This window comes from Hordeum vulgare, chromosome 4H (genome assembly GCF_904849725.1).
Source record: "Hordeum vulgare subsp. vulgare chromosome 4H, MorexV3_pseudomolecules_assembly, whole genome shotgun sequence".
Taxonomy (NCBI): Eukaryota; Viridiplantae; Streptophyta; class Magnoliopsida; order Poales; family Poaceae; genus Hordeum; species Hordeum vulgare.
The window spans coordinates 229742552-229770423 of NC_058521.1; the positions used below are offsets into that span (position 1 = coordinate 229742552).

A 27872-nucleotide genomic window follows, 5' to 3' on the forward strand; every position below is an offset into this window, starting at 1 on the left:
TCTTGGTGGTCGACGTTGCTGTCCTGGACTGCCTCCCACAGCCGCCGCACCTGGAGCCTGATCTTCATGATCGCGGCCCACTCGACGTAGTTGGTTTTAGTGAGGGTAGGCCACCCAACACTGGGACCAACATCCCTGACCACAGTCCGGACCTCGTAGAGGCCGCGGTCCTGGTCGTTGCAGCCGCCGTCGCCATGCGCACCTCCACCTGGAGCGCGGGAGTGCTCGGCTGCCCACTGCGCTGTCCGCTCTTGCGCCACTTTGGCGCGGTCTGCGTCGGCGCCGCCGTCCGCAGGCACGGAGCCGTTGGAGCTGCCGGAGCCGACGCGGAGTGCCTTGGCACCCGCTGTAGCCTCACGTGCTGCCTCCGCTGCTGCTGCTGCTTCTACCTCCGCCCTGGCTGCTTCTACCTCCGCTCTGGCTGCTGCCAGCTCCGCTGCAGCCAGCCTTGACACCCTTGCTGCCGCCGCAGCAGCTGCTACAGTTGCTCGCTCACACTCCTCTTCCACGGCGCGCTCGGCCTCCTGCCGGCGCCGTATGCTCGAGGTAGCCGTGTGTTGAGAGCGACCTGCAGACATGGCTCGCTGCAGGGGGCTGTTGCGTGAAGAGGAAGCTGTTGCTGACGAGCTGCTGCTCGACAGTCCGGAGGGAGGGAGGTAACTAGGGGCAGTCGGAGCAGCTGCTGCTACCGGCTTAGGCTGCTCAGCTCCCGGTGAGAGAGGTGAGCAGGAAATGCTCAGGGTGCAAGATAACGAGGCTCTGATACCACTTGTTAGACCTTTCAGCGTGAGCATTGATAGTTGTGGATGACACTAGGAGAGTTGGGACAATTTTCGTTGGTTTATTTCTCACACAATGCCATGCCAACCTGAGGGGTTGGGGATACATATTTATAGGCTGCTAGCCAGCCAAGCATATGCTAAGATGCTAGTCTAAGATGCTAGTCTAAGATGCTGCTAAGATGCTAGTCCAAGATGCTATCCTAACTGCCAGTCCTTGATGGTCAAGGATTCTATCCTAACAGCCACAAGGACCATGTGCTGCAGCCCCACAAAGGACTATGTGCTGCAGCCCCACAAAGACCATAGTACATAGACTTATCCATCACCACGACCCATCTGCCACAAGCCCAGGAGGCGACATTTGGGCGGTCCCGCGGCGAGATGGCTTGGCCATGACCGTTCCGGAAGAAGCCGCCTCGCGAGGCCCCTCACCACCAGGCTAGGCCTAGCCCGGGCCACCAAGCGCCAGATTGCCTCACGAGGCTCCCCTTGCGAGTCCGCTCCGCGAGGCCCGACGTGCGGTACCAGCCGCGGGGCTCCGCGCTCATCACTTGGGTGAAACACCCGCTCAGACAAGGACGACAAAGGCCGTGCCAGCAGGCGCGGACAGGGAGGATTTCCTCTTTGGTGATTAAAACGCAACGTCCGCTGCCTCCCCAAAGGCAAGATCCCAAAGCTTGCCATTTCGGTGAAAGAGGATCAGGACGGATCGGCGCGGCAAGACGGAGGTCATCGCCGAGCCCACAAATGCGTCACGAAGACCACTTTATCACGCGAAGACCGCCTTTAGTCAGGATAAGCCTGGGCACCTGTCCCCCTTTGAATTGCTGCCCTGTGGCCACCCTTTCCTGCTCATGTTTTCGGGGAGGAGGACCGAGGCACTACAAGAGGGGACATACCACTTCCTTGTAAGGGCACCAAGCCATTCTCTACCCCACACATCGTGTACCTCGAGCACAACTCTCCATTATAGAGCAATCCAACACATGTAGGAGTAGGGTATTACACCACACGGTGGCTTGAACCTGGGTAGCTCACGCCTTCCATTCATGCCCGGTGAGATTGAGTGAGCTCGTCGTGGCCTCGCTGTAGTTGTCCTCGGGTCATAGGTTGCGAAGCAAAACCCCCCAGTGTGCGAACCCTAGATCTTGAGAGAGTTTCTCGGACGCAGATCCCAGACTACGACATTTGGCGTGCCATGTAGGGGGACTTTCCGTCTTCGCCTTCGACCTTGATGTCAACATCGGCATGGACGCCGTCGCCGCTCGTCGGGAGCGCGTCGCACGAGCTGTCGCCCGGGTCCACGCGGCTCCCGTCGCCCGTGGTGGCCCTGGGCGGCGCCCTCGCGTCGCCACCAAACCTGATTGGGAGCGGGTGGTGGCCTCAGCAGGCGCTTGGCCGTTCCACAACACCTCCTTGCCGGCAAGTCGCAGCCCCTGGTTCCGCACGTCGTGCCGCTCATGGCGCTGAGGCTATTGTGCTGTCGCCCAGCCAGGGACAAGCGCGACGCCTAACTCAAGCGCGTCACCGAGCTCGTCTTTGCTGCATGCAGTGGTCAGGCGCCCCCTCGCTCCTCGCCCGCTTCACCGTGGCGTGCCGAGTGATCCGGACGCACCACTTCTCCTTTGGGAAGTGACGCAGCCGGATGGCCGCGCGGCGTGCGCCTCTGGGCTAACTCACGGTTCGTCCGTGCCGGGCAACATCGGGGGTCACCGCCAAATCATCCATCCCTTCCCCTGCGACGTCGCCACGGTTGGGCGTGGCGGCTGCACGACTCCAACCAGGGATGTTGTCACCAGTGGGGGCTCCCAAGAGCCCCGCAGGGTGGCCTGGGTCCGCCACCACCTCAAGCGCTTCTCGCATGAGGTGAACGCGGCCCTCCCGGCACCCGAGTCCGCCGGCCGCCTCAAGTGGTCCGATTTCTCCGTCGCCCTCGACGCCAACTATCACCCCAAGTCCATTAGGGCTGTGGGCGCTGTCCCTTTGCTATTTACTCCCACTATCAGCGGTGCGGCCGTCACCAAGACGCTCGTCGGCAGCGGCGCAGGCCTCAGCGTGCTCTTGGTGGAGACTTTTGAGACGCTCCAAGTGCCTTACGAGTGCTTGATGACCACTAGGCCCTTCTCGGGCTTCACCGACGGCTCCACTCCCCCCTTGGGCAAGTGCGCCTTCCTGTCGCCTTCGGCACCCGCAAGAACTACCGTACGGAGTTCATCGCCTTTGATGTGGCCCACATCGGCCTGCCCTACAACGCCATCTTGGACTACCCGCCGCTCTCCAAGTTCATGGCTGTGACCCATCGCACCTACGGCCTCATCAAGGTGCCTAGATGCAACGGCACCCTCACCATCCGTTGCGATGAGAAGGACGTGATGCACGCCCTCGCACGCGCCTGCGGCCACCTCCCAAGCGGCCAACGTGGCCCTTGTGGTGAAGCGGGAGGAGTGAGCCTGTGCCAGGAAGAAGCCTGCTGAGTTCGCGCTTGCAAATGCCGTCCCTGCGGAGGCATTGCTTGAGCCCCTCAAGGCCCCGCCGGCGCCTGTCGAGGGCCCTCCTCAGGAGGCCTCAACACCCGCTCAGGAGACCTCTGGAATCCTGCTTCCGGAGGCCCCTGTGGCGCCGCTGCCTAAGCTCCCTGGTCCTGGAGAGCCCAAACGCCATCGGCCGCGCCGTCGAATGGAAAGTTGAGTTGCAGCCCTTTGAGCTGAAGTTCCTCACCACTGGAACCGTCAAGCGCGCGGCCTTGGCGGACTTCGCGGCAGAGTGGACGGACCCACACCAGGGCGAGCCTCGTAAGGAGTCGCCCTTGCCCGAGGAGGCCACCTCCGGGTGGCTGGAACATGCACTTCGACGGGGCCTTCGTGCGCCGGAGCGTGGGGGCTGCTGTGGTTCTCACTACGCCCACAGGTGATAAGCTCTATTACGCAGTGCAACTCCGTTTCAGGCATCGTGCCCCATACTCCTACCCACTCTCGTGGAAGCCCCACGCTCGGCGTTGGCAGATGCCCCATGCTCAGCGCTGGCGGCGTATTCCTAGCCGCTCTCATGGAAGCCCCAGCTTGCGCTGGCGGATGCCCCATGCTCAGTGCTGGCGGCCTACTCCTACCCACTCTCATGGAAGCCCCACGCTCGGCGTTGGCGGATGCCCCATGCTCAGTGCTGGCGGCCTACTCCTACCCACTCTCATGGAAGCCCCACGCTCGGTGTTGGCGGATGCCCCATGCTTAGCGCTGGCGGCCTACTCCTACGCACTCTCGTAGAAGCCCCACGCTCGGCGTTGGCGGATGCCCCATGCTCAGCTCGGGTGGCCTACTCCTACCCACTCTCGTGCAAACCCTAGTTCGCGCTGGCGGATGCCCCATGCTCAGTGCTAGCGGCCTACTCCTACACGCTCTCGTGGAAGCCCCAGGCTCGACGTTGGTGGATGCCCCAGGCTCAGCTCTGGCGGTCTACTACCCACTCTCATGGAAGCCCCATGCTCGACGCTGGCGGATGCCCCATGCTCGACGCTGGCGGCCTACTCCTACCCTCTCGTGGAAGCCCCAACTCGCGATGGTGGATGCCCCACGCTTAGCGTTGGCGGCCTACTCCTACCCACTCTCGTGGAAGCCCCAACTCGCGATGGTGGATGCCCCACGCTTAGTGTTGGCGGCCTACTCCTACCCACTCTCGTGGAAGCCTTACGCTTGGCGTTGGCGGGTGCCCCATGCTCAGCGCTGGCGGCTTACTCCTACCCACTCTCGTGGAAGCCCGACGCTCAGCGTTGGCGGCCTACTCCTACCCACTCTGGTGGAAACCCCACGCTCAGCGTTGGCGGCCTACTCCTACCCACTCTCGTGGAAACCCCACGCTTGGCGTTGGCAGATGCCCCATGCTCAGCGCTGGCGGCCTACTCCTACCTACTCTCGTGGAAGCTCCACGTTCGGCGTTGACGGATGCCACATGCACAACGCTGGTGGCCTACTCCTACCCACTCTCGTGGAAGCCCCAACTCGCGCTGGCGAATGTTTCATGCTCAGCGCTGGCGGTTGCTCCTACCCATTGTTGTGGAAGCCCCAGCTCGCGTTGGCGGATACCCCATGCTCAACGCTGGCGGTTGCTCCTACCCACTCTATGGAAGCTCTAGCTCGTGTTGGCAGATGCCCCATGCTCAGCGCTGGCGGCCTACTTTCCTGAGCGTCCCCGACCGTCACATCCTCAAGCTGAGTATGCCTCAGGAGGGGCGCGCGCTCGTGATCTTCCCCGTGCCTGTCATGCGAGCGGGGGCTGGGCACGGTACTTGTGGTCGGGTTAGTCCCAACAACGCTGCAAAATCCAAGCAACTGTGCTCTGGCTCGCGTGCTTGCTCTCATGTACGTAACCTCAGGAGGTCCTTGGTCCTCTTGCCTCCTCGCGCAACACCCACATGCGACCCTGCGGGCGCGCCCCTTTGCATTACTTGCGAAAACTTGTCAGTTTCCTTGGTGCAAGATGTCGAAAGCCTCAGGAGCCCCTCTCGGGAGGGCTCGCGAGTGGTGTCCTGCGGGCAGAAGGCTTCGTGAGGGACCGCGCCTCATGAGCCGCTCCCTGTGGAGGACTCGCTCCAAGCCGCACACCTTGAAGGAGCTAAGTCTAAAACACCCCTCAGGTTTTCTCCCTCTTGTTTCCCTCTCGAGGCATCCTGATTTCCTTGACATGAGCCGCCTGCGCATCAAGGGGGGACCCTGAGCATCGCGCCTCAGGAACTCCTACCTGCCCTAAGAGCCCTACACCCTTTGGCCTTGCTGAGCGCACGCTACAGGCATACTAGCGACGGTTGTAGCCTGCGTCGGGGGCTGGGTCCCAGCGACACAGGGCACTAAGGCAACATAAAAGGGAAAGAAAGGCCTCGGGAGGAAAACAGAAACGCATAAAACATCAAGTGCTTAAGTCAAAAGTGTCGTGCGAATGTTTTCACGCCCTCATGGGGCTGCATCTACTAGCAATGAGCCAAGGAGAGTTAAGGCACGCGAGCCGTCACTATCGTCGCTCTCGCCATCGTCGCGAGGGGGTTCACTACCGCCGTCGCTGACCCTAGCCTCGAAGGCGTACCGTCCGACGAGGCTGACCACGTGCTCCCTCGCAGCCTCCTCGAGGCCTTTGCAGAGTTCTGTCAGGACAGGGGCCTCCTCCCGCCCGAAATCGAAGCGACTTTCGAGGCGGAGATGGTTGCTGAAGAGTCGCGTCGTCGCTTGGGTTAACAGGTCACGACACGGCTCCTCGACGGTGGCGTCCACATCCGGTAGCTGCTTCTTGAGGTCGTCGACCTCGACCTGGAGCCTGCCCCGCTTGGCCGCGAGGCCCTTCTGCTCATCGAGAGTGGTCTGGGCGGCTGCCAGCTCGCCCTCCTTTGCTAATAGACGCTCCCATAATGCCTCCCGCGCTGACTGAAACTCGCCCTCCCGTGCCTCGACATTCGCCTCGTGGGTGGTGACCACCTCCGGACGCCTCATGCTCGTGTTTCAGGAGGTCGGTTTCGCGGGACGTGAGCCGGCTCTCTTAGGCCTCCGCGGCCTCCACCCGCGTTTTGAGCGGGTGCTCGCCGAACCAGCCTGCTCATGGGGCGTCTTCTCGCTGGCATCAAGCCCACTCCCGTTGTCGCTTGGCCTCCTGGACGTCATCGAGGGCCTTCGCGAGGGACACCTGGGCATCTTTGGCGCGCTTTGGCCTCCTCGCCCCGTTGGCGGTCGAGCTTCGCCGCCTCCTGAAGCTGGCTCCACCCCTTCGCCAGGCGCCGCCGCTCCTCCGTGCAGAGTTCCGCCTCCTTCCTCACGCCGTTGAGGCCCACCCTAGGGCAAGGTGCTGCTGTCCTCCAGTGCTAGGATGCGGCTCGCCCGGGCCTCCTCGTCGCTCGCTGGCGCTAACACGGGAGTGTGCACGATCTTGAGCCCTTCCGACAGCTCTGCACTGTCGCCCCCAGCAGGGGTCGCGCTCGCTGTATGGCGCGGCGGGCTCAGGAGGACCGCCTCCGGCGTTGGTGGCTTCACTCTGTCCCCTGGGGTCACCTCACACCGAAGCTCACCCTCCTTGCTGCCAGCCGTTGGTTTTGCCGCCAGGTATGTCGGCACGACGGGCAAGACGACCTTCAAGGGAGGGGAAGGTCCTTCAACCTCGGTCTTCTTGGCCTTCTCCTTATCCTCATCGGCCAACTCGGGATTCCTACGTGGGTACAGACTCATCAGAGCCACACGTCGCCTCTAGGCCCGACAACTCAATGGGCCCTGCGTCGTTTTGTCCGTAATGGGTGGAACGTGCACGCCGCGGGCCTGGGGGCTATTGTCTGCCCAGTGGGAACTAGGGTACCACGACCCATCTACCACCGGCCCAGGAGGTGACATTTGGGCCGGCTTGCGGCGAGATGGCTTGGCCATGGCCGTTCCAAAAGAAGCCGCCTCGCAAGGCCCTTCTGCTCATCGAGAGTGGCCCAGGCGGCCGCCAGCTCGCGCTCCTTTACCAACAGATGCTCCCGCAATGCCTCCCTCGCGGACTCGAACTCGCGCTCCCGGGCCTCGACATTTGCCTCGTGGGTGGTAATCGCCTCCGGACGCCTCAGGACCTCGTGTTTCGAGAGGTCGGCTTCGCGGGACGTGAGCCGGCTCTCGTAGGCCTCCGCGGCCTCCAACCTCGTTTTGAGTGGGTGCTCGCGGAAGCAGCCTGCTCCTGAGGCGTCTTCTCGCGGGCATCAAGCCCCCTCCTGCTGTTGCTTGACCTCCTTGGCGTCATCGAGGGCCTTCGCGAGGGACACCTGGGCATCTTTGGCGAGCTGCTCGCGCTGCGCTTTGGCCTCCTCGCCCTGCTGGCGGTCGAGCTTCGTCGCCTCCCGAAGCTGGCTCCACCCCTCCGCCAGGCGCTGCCTCTCCTCCGCGCAGAGTTCTGCCTCCTTCCTGACGCCGTTGAGGCCCGCCCTAGGGCGCGGTGCTGCTCTCCCCCAGCGCTAGGACGCGGCTCGCCCGGGCCTCCTCGTCGCCCGCTTGCGCCATCACGGGAGAGTGCACGATCTCGAGCCATTTCGATAGCTCCGCGTTGTCGCCCCCAGCAGGGGTCGCACTAGTCGTCTAGCGTGGCGGGCTCAGGATGACCGCCTCACCCCGTCCCCTGGGGTCACCTCACACCGAAGCTCACCCTTCTTGTTGCCACCCGTCGGTTTTGCCGCCAGGTATGTCGGCAGGGCGGGCGAGACGACCTTCAAGGGAGGGGAAGGTCCTTCAACCTCGGTCTTCTTCTTGGCCTTCTCCTTATCCTCGGCGGCCAATTCGGGATTCCTGTGTGGGTAGAGACTCATCAGAGCCACGCGTCGCCTCTAGGCCCGTCAACTCAATGAGCCCTGCGTTGTTTCGTCCTTATCGGGCGGAACATGCACTCAGCGGGCCCGAGGGCTACTGTCTGCCCAGTGGGAACCATGGTACCACGACCCGTCTGCCACTGGCCCAGGAGGTGACATTTGGGCTGGCTTGTAGCGAGATGGCTTGGCCATGGCCGCTCCAAAAGAAGCCGCCTCGCGATGCCCCTCACCGCTAGGCTAGTCCACCAAGTGCTAGATTGCCTCGCAAGGCCGCTCTGCGAGGCCGGACGCACGGTACCATCCGCGGGGCTCCGTGCCCATCACGTGGGTTACGCACCCGTGCAGACAAGGATGACAGAGGCCGTGCCAGCAGGCGCGGACATGGAGGATTTCCTCGTTGGTGATTAAAGTGCAATGCTCGCCGATTTGCATTTCGGTGAAAGAGGATCAGGACGGATCAACGCGGACAAGTACAAGTCAAGGCAGGATCCCAAAGCTTTGCATTTCGGTGAAAGAGGATCAGGACGGATCAACGCGGGAGGTTGGAGGTCATCGCCGAGCCCACAAACGCGTCACGACGACCACTTTATCAGGCGAATACTGCCCCTTTAGTCGGTGTTGAGTAACGTGATTGTTTAGGAAAGCATAGATAGACTAGGATTTGTTCCTGCCTTGACTTGTATTCCAAGATGATCATGTACTGATATATATGCCCACGAGGCTCAAGCAATACAACAACTATTCCACCAATCCCTATTCTCCCGTTCAACATGGTATCTGCCGCAAGGTCCTTGACCTAGCCGCCGCCGCCGCTTCCGCATCGCGCGCCGCCCCCGAGGCGGTCGGCCTCCATGATCGCCGTCGGGGGCCGCGCCGCCCGTACCTAGGGTTCGTCCGCCGGTCGTGTTGACCGGCTGCCCTAGATAGTCTTTTCCCAATCTCTTGATCTAGGGTTTCTCTCCTCCGCCGGTCACTTTGATCGGCGTTTTCTTTTTGGTTTTTCCGATCTTAGATCGGATTGCGTCGCCTGCCGCCGCCGTCGACCACCGCGCCCTACTCCGACATCGGCGCGACCCGGCTTCTCCTTCGACCAGGCGGCGTTCGCGCGCCGGCACGCTCGTCGATCTCCGCCGATCGTCATCGCCCTGCTCTGATCGGGACTCCTGCATCACCCCAACCCGACGGCCACGCGCCATGCGGCGGCCCATCACAGCCGCCGTTCGCGCACCGCTTTCCCATCGGTCAACAACGTCGCCTCGTACGGTCGCGCCGCTGCCTGCCTCAAGCCGGCTGCGTAGTGCCGGCTCCGGCTCCATCCTCGTCAGCTGCCTCGCGTCGGTCGCCTCGGGCCGACTGTTGCGCCGCCTGGGTCACGCCGGCTGCTTCGGGCCGCCTGCTTCGCATCGGCTGCCGGAACTGGCCGCCACCCTGCCTCCACCGAGCGACGTCCACGACATCGCGTGCGATCGGATTGATCACCCGCACGCCCGGGATCCGCCTCATCTATGCCGTGTGACTGACCTGGCCTGTTGGTTGCGCGCGCCTTCGCAGGCCCCGTGAAGACTGTCCTGAGTACAACGCGCCCCTCCATCGATCGAGCATCGGGCTGCCGCTGTGTCGCCCCATCGGGCCGCAGCGCCGCCGCCCAGTGGTTCTCCCCGCGGTTGCCCCAATCCGTGCGCTACCGCCGCGTCGCTCCTTCGGGCCGCAGTGTCGCAGCCTGTGGTCTACTTCTGCCTCGAGGCCGTCCTTTGCAGGTTGTCCCCGTGGCCGCACTGACCCTCGCGCTGCCGCTGCATCCCCATCGGGTCGTAGCGAGCGTGGCATGCGGTCCCCGCCGTCGCCCGAGGTCGTCCCCGTGGCTGCACCACCCGCGCACCGCCGCTGCGTCGCCCCTTCGGGCCGTAGCGTTGCGGCACGCGGGCTACGCCGCCACCCCCGAGGTCTTCCGTCGTCGCCCCGACCCACGCGCTGCCGCTTCGTCGCCCCTTCGGGTCGTAGTCCACTCCACCGTCCCTGCGCGTCGACTTCCTTTGGTATGCGCAGCGCCGTCTCCTTCGGCGCGGGAATGCCATCGTCCGCGCCGGTCTTCGTCATGTTGTCGGGCTCTTCCTCGCCTACTTCGAGCATCGCCGCCGCGCTCCTAACCAGCCGCCGCCGCCGCCATCAGGCCGCCGCCGCCGCTCTTCTTTGGCGTTGTTGCAGCTCGCTCACCCTAGTCGCACCGCCCGTCCACCTCCTTCATCTTCGTCCAGCACCAGCTCATCGCCAGCGTCGCCGTCGTCTTCCCTGACTGCTTCATCTACTCCGACCACCGCGGGCAACATAGCCCCCCGCCGATTTGCGCCGCAACCGTCGTCGAGTCCTTCTCTGCTAGCCTCCTCGATATGGCGTACAGGTCGTGTGCAGGTCCCCGTCTCCGCATGCCCGGTGCTGGCAACACTGACGTGTGCCTTCGTGCCCGGTGTGTTCCTAGGCCTGGCAAACCTGGAGCAACGCATCGTCAACATCGACTTCGTCTGTCTACGCATGCGCGGTGCTGGCAAACTCGGCGCGACGCGTGCCTGACGTGTGCCTTCGTCCATGATGTGTCCCCGGGCTTGGCAAACTCGGCGCGACGCGTCTCCACTACGTCTTCTTCCCGGTGCACCACTACTTCGACACCACTGTGCCCATGACTAACTCGGCGTCTCCTTGCGCCCGTGCTCCACGACGACTTCCTCGACACCGGCTACCCCGACTCGACATCGACCACGGCGTTCTTCGCACGGCTACCTCGACCACGGCTACACCACCCTACGCTCTCGGCTACCTCGACCAACGCACAAAGGGCTACCGCCTTGCTTGAGCAACCTCGTCGGTTTCCACTCCAGCCACAACTTCCACGATGCATCGACCGTTACGACTGTGGGGGGATGACCGGCGGCTTACCTTCGGATTCTTCTCCAGTCTCACCGTCTGCGTCGTTACCGTTGTGACTGCGGGGGGATGTTCAGTAACGTGATTGTTTAGGAAAGCATAGATAGACTAGGATTTGTTCCTGCCTTGACTTGTACTCCAAGATGATCATGTACTCCTATATATATGCCCAGGAGGCTCAAGCAATACAACAACTATTCCACCAATCCCTATTCTTCCGTTCAACAGTCAGGATAAGCCTGGGCGCTTGTCCCCCTTTGAATTGCCGCCCAGTGGCCACCCTTTCCCGCTCATGTTTTCGGGGAAGAGGACCAAGGCATTACAAGAGGGGACGAGCCACTTTCTTGAAGGGCACCGAGCCATTCTCTCCCCGCACATCATGTACCTCGAGCACAACTCTCCATTACGGAGCAATCCAACACAGGAAGGAGTAGGGTATTACATCACATGGCGGCCTGAACCTTGGTAGCTCGCGCGCCCCCTTCGTGCCCGGTGAGATTGAGTGAGCTCGTCGTGGCCTCGCCGTAATTGTCCTCGGGTCATAGGTTGCCAAGCAAAGCCCCCAATGTTCGAACCCTAGATCTTGAAAGGGTTTCTCGGACACAGATCCCGGACTCCGCACACACAAAATAGAGCCAACCAAATAAAGGGTTGAATCAACAGTCTCACCATCATCTCAAGGTTCTTCTACCTACGTCCTTCTCTCACCTCCTTCTAAGCAAACCCACTGCCCCATCCAAATCCATCTCATGCCTTGATTGATCTCGCTACTAATCATCAAAAACTGAATCGTCACTCTTGCATTGTTGCTATAAATTCCGTTTTCCCTTTCGATTGAGCTCCACAATGCTCTAATTTATAAATCAGTGTGGTATCCTTGCTTTGCTTTTCCACTTTTCCTCAAAACTAACCTATATGAAACCCGATATGACCTCCAGATCCTTGCCTTTCCTGATGATGGCCTTCTACATGGCCTACACAAACCTAAGAAATCCGATCAAACTAAAAGGAGTAAGAAAAGATCAAAGCATGCGACGCAAGCATGAGAGATAAATGGCACACATTTGAGCAGCTCACCACATTTGCAATACATCTGAGCAGCTCACAACAGGAGAGCTCCCTGAGGTACCTGGCGACGAAGATGGCGGGTGGGTGTAGCCTGTAGAGCCCCTCGGCGTGGCACCATACATGGAAGGCTGCCCGACATTGTACGCTGCGAGCACCGGCCTATGTCGAATGCGAGGCTCAGAGTCGGCAAGATGACGCAGGTCTCCCGATGGAGATGCGTTCCACGGGGCACCCCTTGATTTCTAGCCACCGTATGCTTTACAGCTGGATAAGGGTTTTGAGGAGGAGCAGCCGTGGAGGTTGCCACCTCGGCTGACTTGTTGCGAGCGGGATCGTGGGAGTGGGAGGAGCTGTCCTCGGCAGTGGCCATCTAGGGTACGCCATTGGCAGGAAGATCAGGTCGCTCGAGTGGAAAGAGTTGAGAGGGAGCCGTCCAACTCATAAGGGTTTAAAAACCCAATAGAGGAAAAACCTATTTCATGCGTAGGCATGAGAAAAAAAATCAGAACGGAGAAGGTGGGGGAGGAAATTGTTACAATATATGTGGATTGCTTTAGCTCTTTCCATCAGTTCGGACTTTTGGTTGCGTTGGCTAGTACATGAAGCTTAACATGGTATCGGAGCCTAAGGTCTTGAGTTCAAGTCCTGTCTTTCGCAGTTTATTCAAAAATTGCTGCTGCCCCCTATGTGTCCACGTATAGGCCTTCGGACTTTTGGTTGCGTTGGCTAGTGCATGAAGCTTAACATGGTATCGGAGCCTAAGGTCTTGAGTTCAAGTCCTGTCTTTCGCAGTTTATTCAAAAATTGCTGCTGCCCCCTATGTGTCCACGTATAGGCCTCTTGAGCCATACCTCTGAGTCTGTCCACATGTTCACTTATCGCGTCACATGTGAGAGGGGGTGTTACAATATATGTGGATTGCATTAGCTCTTTTCATTTGGTTGCGTTGGCTAGTGCATGAAGCTTAACATGGTATCAGAGCCTAAGGTCTTGAGTTCAAGTCTGGCTTTCGCAGTTTATTCAAAATTGCTGCTGCCCCCTATGTGCCCGTATAGTCCTCTTGAACCATACCTCTGAGTCTGTCCACATGTTGACTTTCCGCGTCACATGTGAGAGGGGGTGTTACAATATATGTGGATTGCATTAACTCTTTCCATCAGTTCGGATTTCTGGTTGCGTTGCTAGTGCATGAAGCTTAACAAGAATCATAGGAGAGGAAAACCTGGAGGCGGGGAAGCAAACGTACCAACTCCCGTTTAATAGTAAAAATTGATTGCATTATACAATACTCATCTTAAAATGAATTATTAGGTACCGACTATTAATGTAGGCAAAATATTATATTGAGTTTAATTATACATATGTCGTGTTCTAATTATGCTTCAGAATGTTTTCATACTTTCTAGGCATGTCTATTTTATCTTGCCAAAGGACTGTAGGTCTGTATTTTACTTGATTTTGGTTTGAATGCTGGAGTCTTATTAAATCAAAATGAGAGCATTAGTGATTTTTTACAGAACATTCCAACATCTATTTTACCTGTTTGTAGCATGTTTGATTATTCAGCATGTATTCACAAAATGAAGCAATGCAGAACTCTTACTCTACTAGGAGTTCGGCGGACTTTAGAAGAAGACCTCAAACTTGAGAAGAAAGCTTTGGATGCTTTTAAGGGTTATATTACCAAAGAGTTAGATAGAGTAAGTTTTAAATGTGCATTAGAATCGTGTCTATTTGCTTAGCTCATGTGGTGTGATGCTTGAATCAGCTTTAGCTTAGAAAGACTTTTTGACTGTGTTTCTGTTATTTTTCTGTATGACAGGTTTTGCAAGAACCTGAAAATGGAATGGCGGATCATAGTAAACAGGAGGCTTGTAAGGATGCTGGTCAGAAAACAAGTAAAGGCTCTAAAAGAGCTCGTCAAGACTCTGATACCTTTGAACTAAATAATAGTCATAGTGAGAGGGAAGACAGTGATGAGGATATAAGGCCAAAAAAGAGGGGGCCTAAAAAAGGCAAATCTATAAAGCAGCAGAAAAAAGTGACGGCAGGGAAAAAATTGTCAACTCTCAAGGTTGAAAAGGTTGCAAAAAGAGACTTAGATAAAAGTGATAAAGATCAAGGTCGAAATTCTGCAGAAGATAATCCCCTTTCATCTGCTGTGGATAATAAGAAGGTTTGTATTTGTTTTTTTAGGTCCGGTTCTGGAATACTTGTTCTCTCAATATATTAGCTCTACCATTTTTATAGTTTGATTTGCACAAAAAATAACAGGCAGCTCCAGCCCATGGCAAACGAGTAGAACGGCTTAAGTCAGTTATAAAATCTTGTGGAATGAGGTAATCCTTACTTTGGATACTTGAATGCAATAATGAATTTTACTAATGTGTTTTCTTAAACTAGTGTGCCACCTTCTGTGTATCGGAGGGCAAAGCAGGCCCCGGAGAGCAAGCGCGAGGCTTGTTTGATAAAGGAGTTGGAGCATATACTTGAAAAGGAAGGATTGTCTTCACACCCTTCTGAGAAAGGTCTAGTTTGTTGCTGAACTACTTATAATTATATGAAAGCTTTGCTAGTCGTTTCATTTTCTAAAGTTTATATGGGTAGCATTAGGATGTTAGGTAATCAAATTATTCTTTGTGGAGAACTTCCCTTGGGTGCAGGATCCAGCGGTGGGTCCACAAGGTTGTGAATCCCACCTGCCCACCCGATCCGAGTCTCACTTCTACCTTGATTTAGAAAGTGCGGTATTGAGTCTTGTACCTTCCATCTTAAAACAGAAAAAGGAAAAATTATCGTGTGTTATGCGTGGAAGCTTGCTATCCATGTGCCGATCTTATGGGTTTCACCTCTAGCCTACCCCAACTTGTTTGGGACTAAAGGCTTTGTTGTTGTTGTTGTTGTTGTTGTTCGTCAAAACTATCCATTATAGAAGGTGTTTGTTCCCAATAATAATATATACTGTGTGACTGAATTGTGATGGGATAATCTCGCTCCTGAACTCATTTACCTTGGAGAACTCTCCTTGGGTGCAGGATCAAGCGGTGGGTGCACAAGGTCATGAGCCCACCCACACAGATCCGAGTCTCACTTCTGCCTTGATTAGCAAAGCGTTCATCTGTTGCAAGCCACTGTTCAAAAAATCGGCCGATTCAGCGATTTATCGGCCGATTAATCGCTACTCGGGGTGTGGCCGCTAGGATAAGGCCGTATCTTCAACATTAATCTTTTGGGCCGATTTATCGGCCTGACAACCAATTTATCGCGAATATTCCGATTAATCGCTATGTGCCCCCACTACAGAAATCTCAAAATGGGCCGTCCTTCCCCCGCAAAGCACAGAATGTTGCTGCTCGATAGGGTTCGAGATTCTATCCACACCACCGCAGTATTCCCCTTGCCCATCCACACTCTCGCATCCATATCCCCGAGCCACACGCCGCCGCCGCCGCCGCCACCCTGCTTGCCTCCGGAGGCCGGGGTTAGCACAACCAGAGCTGTCCGTCCTCTGGATATTCTCCTCCTCTTCCCCACCAGCCAGTCACCTGCGCCCTTGCCATATCGCTGCCGCCCTTGCCATCTTCGTCAGGAGCAAGATGCCCGAAGCTTGGAGCATCTCGCCGCCGCCGCCACCACTCCCGCCCTTCCTCCAGCAGCAGCAGTGAACCGGGACCGTGCCACCTTCCCTTCTTCCCGGTCCCTTCCTCCTGACGCCCGGCGGTCGGAGCATCTTGCTGCCACCACCACTTCCGCCCTTCGTCCTGACGCATGATAGTTGGAGCCTCTCACTGCTGCCACTATCGTCCCTTCCTTCAGGTCCCTTCCTCCTGATGCTCGACGAACAACGACCGGAGCAGCTCCCCGCCACCAGCACTTCCTACAGCAGCACACCATCCCTGCCACTCCCTCCTCCAGCAGCAGTCCGGCCAAAGATTGACCTGCTGCTGTCCCTGCTTCTTCAGTGTAATGCAGGACATTTTTTCCTGTTTACTGTTTTACATTCTTAGATAATTTGATGAATAGATGTTGGTATTGTAGATTTATAGATGTTGCCATGCTAGTATTGTAGATTTGTAGATGCTGCCATGCTGGTATTGTCAATTTGTGGATGTTGCCATGCTGATATTGTATATTTGTAGATGAAATCTGATGAATAGATGTTGGTGCCTTTTTATTTGAGCTTGCTGTGTGCTTTTTCCACATTGCTAATAAATTAATAAATGTTGTGGCCTTGTGTTTTTTGTAGATGTCTGTTTCTGCTACTTCAGAGGTTGCAAGTTTGAAACTTAAGAGAAACTACGTGCTCATGTATCTGAGAAACAATTTAGTATACTTTATACCACTCGAATATCGCATCAGTCAGATGCTTTATATTCTTGAATAGTGTTAGGAATAAGCAACTTGTATTCCCATGAGGCCATAGGCCGATATATATACATGTACAGGTGTGAAACATATGCAGGATACCCTTTATACAACGGGATAAATACAAAGGGGTACATGACTTATATTATAACTCTAACACCCCCCTCAAACTCATGGTGGATGAACAACACTGAGTTTGGAGAGATAAAAGCCATGTCGTGCTCTGGTCTGGGCCTTCGTCAGGAAATCCGCCAACTGTAACTCGGAAGTCACATACTGAAGAGCAATAACCTGATCCTGCACACCAGCGCGCACATAGAAAGCATCAACACCAATATGCTTGGTGAGCTCATGCTTCACAGGATCACGCGCAATGCTAATAGCACCTGTACTGTCAGATAAGAGCAGAGTCGGTGTAGTAACAGAAACACCAAAATCCTGAAGTAACCACCGTAACCAAGTCACCTCTGCCGTCAAAAGAGCCATCGCTCGCAACTCAACCTCTACACTCGAACGGGAAACTGCAATCTGTTTCTTCGTCTTCCAGGCAATGAGAGAACCACCAAAAAAAACACAGTAAGCAGAAAGTGAACGGTGATCGGAAGGATCACTAGCCCACGTAGCATCCGAATAGGCCTGAAGCTGTAAAGAACCGGAGCGAGGAAAGAATAGATGGTGAGAGATCGTGCCCCGAAGATATTGGAGAACACGAAGGAGATGACTATAGTGAACCGATGTGGGAGTGGAGTTGAACTGACTCAGAATATGAACCGGATAAGAGATATCCGGACGAGTGACAGCTAGATAGACAAGACTGCCAACAAGATGACGATAACGCGTCGGGTTAGGCAGGGGATCACCATCAGTAGCACGGAGGTGAACATTGAGCTCCATAGGAGTCTCAACAATGCGCTCGTTAGTAAGAGCAGCACGAGCAAGAAGATCCCGGATATACTTTTCTTGGGATATAAAAAAGCCATCAAAGGTAGAAGAGACTTCAATCCCAAGAAAGTAGCGAAGAGTTCCAAGATCAGACATAAGAAACTGCTCACTAAGACAGGCCTTTACAAAGGCAATATACTCGGGGTCATCCCCAGTGATGATCATGTCATCAACATAGAGAAGAAGTGTTCGGCCATGAGGAGAAAGGTGAATAAACAATGCTAGATCATGAGCACTCGCTGAAAACCAGCGACAGTCACCACAGAGGCAAAACACTCAAACCAGACGCGAGGGGCTTGCTTAAGGCCATAGAGAGAGCGATGAAGACGACATACTATGCCATCAGGAACAAAATACCCAGGTGGTGGTTGCATGTACACCTCCTCACGCAGCTCACCATTAAGAAAGACATTCTTAACATCAAGCTGAGATATAGACCAGTGGCGTGCAGAGGCCATGGCAAGAAGTGTACGAACAGTGGTCATATGGGCCACAGGAGCAAAAGTCTCGTCATAATCACGAGCATGCTCCTGCTGAAAACCACGAGCCACAAGACGAGCTTTGTGGCGCTCAAGAGAACCATCGGAGCGAGTCTTAACCTTGTAGACCCACTTACAAGTGATGGGACGGACTCCGGGAGGAAGGGAAACAAGATCTCACGTACCAGTGCGTTCAAGAGCAGCAATCTCCTCTGCCATCGCAAACTGCCATTCAGGATGAACAACAGCATGACGATAGGAAGTCGGCTCAAGAACAGCAGCACCAACGGTGGGAAATCCAAGGCGATCAACAGGCGGACGAGGGCGAGAACGCAAGGCATAGGGAGGCTGAGATGAGGATGACGACACATCCACAGAGGCATCCGCATGACGTGAACGACGAGTGTAACACTGAGGAAAAGATGGAACAATGCAAGGGGGATCGCCAAGGTAGAATTAGGGGGTGAAGACGTAGAAGTCACCGGAGATGAAGGAGCAAAATCCGGTGACATGCCAGGAGAAGAAACCGTGGGAGATGGTGGTAGCAAATTGACAAGAGGTGGAGAAGCAGAGGGAGTGGAACGAATAGGCAAAGGCTCGATGGGGGTGAGAGGTGTATCAGGAAAAGTGAGGAAAGAGATATTCTCCAGTGAAAAGGTCGAGGAAGATGGGCGTGGGTAGAAAGGACGAGACTTGTCAAAAGTCACATCCCGAGAGATACGCATCCGACGATCGATAGGATCCCAACAACGATAGCCCTTATGCTCATCACTGTAGCCTAAGAAGACACACTCAACAGACTGAGCGGTCAGTTTGGTGCGTTTGCGAGGGGCAAGAAGAACATAGCAAAAACACAACCAAACAGGCGAAGCATCGAATAATCGGGAGAACGATCAAAAAGACGCTCGAAAGGAACACCACCCTGTAGAGCAGCAGAAGGTTGTAGATTGATGAGATAGGTGGAGGTGGAGACGGCCTCAGCCCAGAAATGAGGCGGGAGAGAGGCAGCAATCATCATCGCACGAGCCGTCTCAAGAAGGTGATGCTTGCGCTCAGCCACACCATTCTGAGCATGAGCACCAGGACAAGAGAACTGAGCAAGTGTACCCTGCTCGGCGAGAAATCCACGCAATATCTTGGAGATATACTCTCCAGCAGAAGAGAACTGAGTGTGAACCATGGCAGCAAAACGCTTATAGATAGATAATACCTCACTACGAGAAGACATAAAATAGATCCACGTGTATCGAGAGAAATCATCTATAAAGATAGTATAGTAGCGATGACCTCCCTTTGAGGAAAAGGGAGCTAGACCCAAACATCCGAGTGAACAAGGTCAAAAGGACGCTGAGACACAGTCTCGCTATGAGGATAAGGTAACTGAACCTGTTTACCAAGCCGGCAGCCCTGACAGTCTAAAGACACACCACCGGAGATGGATCCAAGAAGACCACGTCGAACTAAGGATGAGAGACGAGAGCCACATAAATGACCCAGATGATGATGCCACTGTTGAAAAGAGGTGGTAGACAAGGCAACAGAGGAGGAGAGACTGGCTGCGGTGGCAGCGGATGGAAGGTGAAGCCAGTCAAGCTCCCAGAGACCCTGAGAGTCACGACGCCGGGGGCCAGCACCGAGAAGAGCAGCAGTGTGACGGTCCAGAACTGAACATGAGTCAAAGTCAAGAATGACCCGACAACCAGAGTCAACAATCTGGCCAGCAGAAAGGAGCTGCATGGTAAGCCGAGGAACATGAGCAACATCGGGAACATGAAAAGATGAAGTGCTAAGAGTGCCTCGGCCAGTAACCGGGAGAGAAGTACCATCAGCAGTAAGAACATGAACAGGAGAATCAAGAGGTCGAGTAGATGACAGAGTGGATGAATCATGAGTCATATGAAAAGATGCTCCGGTATCAAGAACCCACGGAGATGTACCTGCGTGTGTAGAAGGTGGCCTCACAATGCCAGAAGAGTCCGTAGCAGAACCAACAGAACTTGTCGATGAAGAAACAAAAGATGGAGCTAGCAGACATCGGAATCGTCCAATCTCCTGCTCAGTCAGGGGCGCAACTGAAGATGTCGATGTAGACACACCCGACAACGGAGAGTCGAAGGCAAGCAGCAGGTTCGCGCGCAATCTCGTCCTCGGTGAAGTACACAGCTGAAGTAGGCGGCGTAATGGCACGAGAAGAAAAGCGACCACCACCACCTGTGGAAGCAGCTGAATATGGCGGTGTAGCATGTCCAGTATCGTCTGCAAAGACCGGTGGAGAAGACGAGGCCGTGTGCAGACAAGCACCAAACGTCAAGGGAAGACGCGTGGACGAAGAGCAGTCCATGGAGTCATAGGCACCAGGACAACCGGTGAAAGTCGCGAGAGGTGTCGAGGAAGAGCGACATGCACCGATGAAAGTCGCGAGAGGAGTCGGTGTAGAGTGACAATCACCATATGTAGAGCTTGCAGGAGCAGCAGAAGAACTACCAACACAGCCGTCAGTCACGGGAAGCAAGGGACTGCAATGTTGCGCGCTGCGTTGGTGGAGACCATTTTTTTTTTTAGAAACTCAGTCAACGAGGGGAAAACAGGTCAGCCTCTCGATGCCTCTCGATCTGAAACCGTGTCGATGCGATCTGGAGGCAGGGCGGAGCGAAGCGGCCCGATCTGATGGGATCTGGCGACCCGATCCCACGAGTTCAACCGGTAGCAGGGGCCTGCAGCGGGCGTTCAATTCGGCAGCAGGGGACTGCGGCGGGCCTCCGCCTTCGATCCGGCAGCAGGAGGCGGCGAGAGGAGGATCATCGGCGGCGGGGATCCTATAGGATCGGCAGCAGGAGAAGGAGCCGGATTCGATCCCGTCCTGAATCGATCCGAGCCGGAGCGGGAGCGAGGATTCAATCCCGTCCTGGACCGATCCGATCTGGAGCAGCAGGAAGACTAGGACGAGGCAGGGCACGAGGTGACGAGGAGGAGCTGCTGCCTGACGGGAACGAGCCAGAGAGGAGAGCGGCGGCGTGGAGCGGATCAACAACACGAGTTGCGGCGTGCAAAAGTTAACCTAGCTCTAATACCATGTTAGGAATAAGCAACTTGTATTTCCATGAGGCCATAGGCTGATATATATACATGTACAGGTGTGGAACATGTGCAGGAAACCCCTTATACAACGAGATAAATACAAAGGGGTACATGACTTATATTATAACTCTAACAAATAGTACATCATCTATAGCGGACCATCTTTTTTTTTCCGGAATACGCTCGGCAGCATATCATTTTATTGATAGGGAAAGAGTGTTGCAGGGGGCTGTATCCGACTACGTACACCAGAGGGCATAGAGGGGTATAGGTACGACAGAAGAGAGGGGGGTTGCCCAACCCCAATAGCACACGATCAGGTTACAGGAATGATCGCCTGCAGTCCCTTCGAGCCAGCAACAGCCCATTCGCGTGCTTCGTCTTGGATGGTGGTCAGCAGAAGAGCGGTAGATGGTTGTAGGTCATCAAAGATACCGGCGTTGCAATGCTTCCAGATAGACCAAGCTGTGAGGATTACCAACGAAGCGAGACCCTTGCGTAGGGCTGTGGGGGCCGAATGGACTTGTGCTGTCAGCCGCTTGAAGAAGCCCAAGGAGCCGTCGGGGGGGGGGGGGGGGGCAGTGCCATGTCGTCCGAGCAAAGACGCAACCAACCAGAAGATGGTCGAGGGTTTCAGGCTCCTGACAGCATAGGATGCAGATGGGGTCGTGGTGGAGTCCATGGTGAGCCAGCTGGTCCGCCGTCCAGCAGCGATATTGCGCCGCGAGCCAGAGGAAGAACTTGACGCTCAGGGGGGCCCAGCTTCTCCAGATTAGCTTCTACCGGGGGCGGTTGTGCTGCCAAGGAACATGGCGTTGTAGCAGGAGGCTGCGGTGTAAAATCCAGAGCTCGTCCACCGCCAGACGAGAGTGTCCGGCTGCTCAGATAGTCACTCTCGTCTGCTCAGATAGTGTCACATGCTGCAGGAGTCGCCAAATGTCGACGTAATCAACAAGGGCCGCAGGCCCAAGAGCCCCTCGGATGTCCTGGATCCAAGCTCGGTCAGAGAGACCTTCCCTCATAGCGCAGCTGCGTTTGCGCCGGCGTGGGATTAGGGCAGCAAGAGAGGGAGCCACGAGACCAATCGATTGGCCGTCAAGCCAGGGGTCCGTCCAGAATATGCAGGAGCGGCCGTCTCCCAAAGTCCAGCGTGTCGAAGCTCGGAAGAAGTTTCGAACCTCGGGGTTGTGAGGCAGGGGCAAGTGAGACCATGACCGGGTTGGATCAATGGCTTGAAGCCAAAGCCACCAGATGCGGAGGGAAATGCCAGTGTGCTGCAGGTCACGAACACCAAGCCCTCCCAGCTTGATGGGCCAACAAATCTTGGCCCAGTTAACCAGACAGGCACCCGCACCCGCGCTTGGGTCCTTCCGGCCATGCCATAGGAAGTCTCTGATGATGCGGCGAACCTTCTTGAGAATGGGCGGTGATAGAGCCAGCGCCAGCAAGATGTGTACGTGCATTGCAGAGAGCACATGCCGGACTAGTGCAAGCCTCTCGTCGCGGGAGAACATGGACGCCTTCCATGTAGCCAGCTTCTTGAGGAGCTTGTCCACAAGGGGGAGAAGCTGAGAGGAGGAGACTTTCCGGGTGGACAACGGTAGGCCTAGGTATTGAATGGGGAATGGCACGACGGAGCAAGTCAGGGCATCCACGATGCTCTCTGAAGGTAAATGATGAGTACATTTGATGAGCAAGAAATATTTGAGATGTGTCAAAAGCAGCAAGTAGTAATGTGATCTAGAAACAGATTCTGGCCAAAAACCATAGCACGAATGCTTTGCTAGGCTGATGGTCCATTGGCTGCATCTGTTCCTAGACATACCTTTAACCCGTTGTTGGTGCTCCGTTGTTCTTCTGAACATTCTTTTCCAGATCACCGACACAAATCATGTGGGCAATCTCCACAGAACACCACCAGGTGGATTTGCCCAAGCAGGTTTTGAGCTGATCTCCCACCATCTTTCCGCTTCAATCAAGTCTTGCCTAAATCATCTAAATGCTTGCGAATAAAACATGCATCTTTGATAATGTTTTCTAATAATTGATTAAACCAGAACCAACTCATGTTAAACCATTTTCTTTCTGTAAATCATTCTAACAAACACATGGCAAGCATATTAAAAGTTATACATCTCTGCCAAGCATTTTTGGCAAACTCTTGATATGGGTAACTTGATGCACTGATAAAATAAACAGTAGGGAAGGGCAAGAAACGAAGCAACCTGGGTTCTGAGAAGGCTGTTAGTCTAGCGGCTTCAACAGATGGGAGAGCTTCATGCCTGTCCTTGCTGCACGCGGCTCTAGGGGAGTCGTGGTTTTGAGGCCGGCTGCTGCTGAGATAGAACAGAAGGGAGAGCCGCTTCTCTGGTGGGACTCAACGGCTCCGGGGTGGAAGAACTCTGAAAAATCGAACCTGAGATCGGCTCCTGTGGCTGTGAACATGGGCCATGGCAATTGAGTGTGAGGGAGGCACAAAGGTCATGCCATCTCCTGCGCTCGCGACGAAGAAGCTGCAAGCCGGGAAGGTGACCTCATTGGCTTCTTTGGCGGTCAGCGCCTGCCTGAGCATCGAGGAGGTCACCGAATTCCGAGGGGACGACGGCCATGGGAGGTTGAGGCGCATGAACTGCTCGCTCATCTTCTTGCGGTGGCACATCAGAGGTTATCCCGTGAGATGGCGGAGCGCTTGCGGTGAGGTATGCCAACTCGCTGTCCACCGTCCACCAGTCCGACTTTGTCGCGCCTATCACAGAGGCTGGACTGGCCATCTGCGACCGTCCAGTGCCACCGGTGACGAAGCCACCTTGATGGTGTGCCTAATGGCGCTGTGTGTGGATGTGGGAGATGACGAGCGTTTGGCCCTGCCTGGTTGTGCAGCCAATCGGGAGCACGTCCCAGCCCCACCTTGCGATCCTTTTTCCCCCTGTGGCCGCCTGCGATCTCCAAGTCGGATAGCACTAGAGGCAGTTAGGAGAGCACAGGAGAGCTCTACATAAGAGCAGGGCAGTTGTGCTTCGGCGCCGCGAGGACATGGGCGTGTATGTTTTTTTTCCGCCCTAACCGATTGTGCATGTAGTTTTTCTCCTGATTTTTTAATGATGTTTTTTCTCCCGATTTTTTATCATGCGGGGATAGGAAGGACCGCAGGACAGTAGACAAAACTCTTTTTGTAATAGTAGAGATTTATTAATAGTGCATTAATGAGTGTTGTCCCTTGCATCTTAAACAAAAAAGGAAAAACTATCACGTGTTCCTCAAAACTATGAACATTGTAGAATGTGTTTGTTCCCAATAATAATATATGTGACTCAATTGTGATGGGATAACCTCGCTCCTGAACTTGTAGTGACAGCTGTTTGGAGTTAATGTGTAGATTACTTCAAGCATGTCTATGTTACATGTAATTAGTTGACTTGCCTAACTGTTATGCATTTTTTAAACAGAAATTAAAGCAGCAAGAAAAAGAAAGGAAAGAGCAAAGGATCTTGAGGGCATAGACATGAGCAATATTATTACGAGTTCTCGTAGGAGAAGTGCATCTAGTTTTATACCCCTGGCAGTGCCTAAAATTGAAGCTGGTAGTGACAGCGATGATGATGATGATGGTGAAGACGAGAATGTGGAGGGTGGAGATAAAGGTGACGACGACGAAGCAGAAGCTGGAGATGGATCTGCTGATGGTATGATTCAATAGTTTGTAGCACTTGAATTTACTGTAAACAGCGTTGCTATTTACAACTTTCTTTCGTGTTGTATTGAGGAGAAATATCAATTGTTGTCTACATTATTTTTTTTGTGACGAAGTCTAGAAAAAATTGAACTTTGAAAGATATGAACGTGGCAGTCAGCACTTGGTGTAGTGTTTTAAAAGTTTTTATCACTCTTGCACCTATATTTATCTTCTTTTGTATCCTGCAAATATTATCAAGTTTGATCCTGAAACTTTGTAGTGCCATGGAAGTCTGACATTTTTCAGTTTGAGAATTTCATGAAACTCCTGCATACATATCCATTTACATATGTTTTCTGTTGATTCCTACGTTGACTAGTAAAGGAGTGCCATGATTCAAATTGCCTAAAATATGTGTAGGTTATGTGAGCCACACAATCTGATGGGAAAATATTACTTTTTGATTCAAAGTATTTCCATGGGAATTTTGGAGGGTTGGAATCCTGGGGAATTTTCCTGTACCAGTCGTTTGGCTCGTATGACTGAATCCCATACAATTTTTTCCTAAGTATTCCATTGTTGTACATTTCATATGAAATTTTGCATTGACTCAAACCTGCTGGAAAAGAATCATTTGCTTTTCCTGTGAAGCAATCACGCAAACCCAATTCTTGTAGGATACAAATGGACATGACATTGCAATTCTATATTTTTCCTATTCTTGCATTTTAAGAATCTTGTGAACCAAAGAGGCCCTTAAGCCTTTATTTGTTAGCGGTTTATTGCTTTGATGTTCTCTCGTGCTAAATGTACTAATGCAAAACTGCTTGCACTATCTGAACTGTCCACATATGTTTCTTACCATAGTGACAATTTTATGCCTGTTCAGATGCTGGAAACGGGAGCAATTGACTCTGGCGTTACTACGATACAAGGTAGAAAGAACTAGTTCTGGCCTTGACTGGTTTGCTGTGGGCCGGGATGAAGCCAGTTATTCAGAAGTTACTTTCTGACATTTGACTTGTTCGGAGTATATTATTGGCTGGGCATGGCGTGTTATATCAGGCGTGTTATCTATTCAGAATCGTGTGTTCATGTAGTTCGAAAGCTACAGCAACATTATGTTTGTTCGATATCTGACGTATGAAGAAGTCGTATCTTATCAATTTTCAGAAATCGTCATGTTGCCCACTCGTGGTGATCTTGTGGCTGATGATTTTTCGTGGCATTCCTTGTTGTAGTCATATTTCGTTTAGTTTTATTTAGGACGCCGATAAGCCTTGAACGTTCCGGATATGACCATGGCAAAACGAACATTTTCTGTGACAGTTTATGTTTGTAAATCATGGTAAGTTTAGTTGGCAAGCATAATAAATTTGCCTCTAATTTATTTTTACCAAGAAATTGCTGTGCTTGTAAATAAAAGTTGTCATTTCGTGTCAACTAAAGTTGTCAAAAGTTGCCATCTCGCGTTAACTAAAGTTATATAAAAAAAGTTTGATTTGCCATGGTCAAAATCCAAACGTACAGGTTATATCATTTCGTACATATATGCTTGGTATGATGCAAACGATAAGCTCCCATGTTCTTAGCTTTTTAGCAACCAAACTTCTGTATTAGTTATGACGGGATGTTGATTAACGAGCCTAAAATGCTGCACGCTTATAAAATTTCTAAAGAAGCCCCCTCATCTTGGTTGAGGTGACACCTGCGGAAACCTAGCCCGTGTTGTCCGGCCATCCTCTCGCCCTACTTCCTTCCCATGCCATCGACGAAGGAGGCTGCCAGGTTAAGCTTGGTTAGTAGACGACTACGGCGAGATCAACTTTCTCTCGTCATGCCGTTTGAGCACGGGGTGGGGAGGCTCGACCCCCTTCTTTTGTGTTGACCGATGGATCCATTAATGGCTTCGATTGTGTCGCCGGCGGGCCTCTATGCTTCCTTCTACGACGTGGTGACTGCTTGGCAGCGTCTCTCGCGGGTGGTAGCCGCGGGAAGTTCGTTGTTGGGCTCCTGGTCTTTGGCCTATCCGCTCTTCTCCGAGAGTCGGGGCGGGCGCGGCCCTCTCGCTTGCTTGTGAGGCGCGTTGATACGTTTTCAACGTATCTACAATTTATGAAGTATTCATGTCATATTTACCTATGTTTATAATACTTTTATATGATTTTGATGCACCTTATATGATTTAATTAGAATTAACCTGCACTGACGTTGTCTTTAGTAGAATTACTGTGGTGTTATTTTTTGTGAGGAAAAATAAAAGTTTTCAAAATCGCCAACTTTTTTTGGCGATTTTTTAGAGCAAATAAGAAAGCCAGAGCGAAGAACCATCGAAGGGGGGGTCCATCTGTTGGTGCCAAGCCAACACGATGCGTCCACACCCCCCCCCCCCCCCCCCCCGCGGGCGCGCCCTGATGGCTTGGGACCACCTCGTGACTCCGTTTGACGTGATTCCAACGCTGAAAAATCCTATATATGGAAACCCCCAGAAGTTAACCTAGAACTCCCGCTCTGCCGCCGTAAGCCTCTATACCGAAGAAGACTCATCCGAAGCCGTGTTCCGACATCCTACCGGAGGGGGCGATCATCGCTGATGGCCATCTTCTTAAACCTGGCGGTGTCCATGACAAGGAGGAAGTAGTTCACCTCGGGGTTGAGGGTATGTACCAGTAGCTATGTGTTTGATTTCTCTCTCTCTCTCTCTCTCTCTCGTGTTCTTGAGATGTCACGATCTTGATGTATCACAGATCATATGGTATTCGTCCCTTGCTATCTAGTTGTGATGAATTGAATCTTTCGGTTTGAGGTTCTGTTTTGTCGGATTGAATATTAGATTTGAGATCACTTGATGTATGCCTTGCATGTGGATACCCGTGGTGACAATGGGGTGTTCTATTGATTCACTTGATATATGTTTTAGTACTCAACTTGTGGATTCCCTTGGTGATAATGGGGTAATCTATGCATATGGGTTGATACACGTTCTTGTCCTACTTTCTCTCATAGAAATATTGGGGGTACTCTTTGAAGTTCTTTATGTTGGACTGAATATGATGAATCTGAAATTGTTTGATGCATGTCGAATAGTTAACCCATGGATACTTGAGGTGACATTGGAGTATCTAGGTGACACTAGGGTTGATTGATGTTTATCATAGGTGTTATTCTAGTACAAACTCTAGGGTTGTTTGTGACACTTATAGGAATAGCTCAATAGATTGATCGGAAATAATAGCTTTGAGGTGGTTCTGCTACCTACAACAATT

The 27872-nt window shown here is 53.7% G+C and overlaps 1 protein-coding gene across 1 annotated transcript in view; it reads left to right on the forward strand.

Moving 5' to 3' along the window:
• LOC123448434 (triadin-like) overlaps positions 1 to 25782 on the forward strand; it is a 59227-nt gene extending 33445 nt beyond the window's left edge. Inside the window, exons 4-9 of the mRNA XM_045125309.1 lie at positions 13664 to 13769; positions 13892 to 14245; positions 14344 to 14408; positions 14473 to 14597; positions 24380 to 24616; positions 25496 to 25782. Of these exons, the coding sequence (XP_044981244.1) occupies positions 13664 to 13769; positions 13892 to 14245; positions 14344 to 14408; positions 14473 to 14597; positions 24380 to 24616; positions 25496 to 25518 (910 nt within the window). The 3' untranslated portion in view covers positions 25519 to 25782. The remainder of the gene's footprint in view (positions 1 to 13663; positions 13770 to 13891; positions 14246 to 14343; positions 14409 to 14472; positions 14598 to 24379; positions 24617 to 25495) is intronic.
• Positions 25783 to 27872: the final 2090 nt, after the last annotated feature.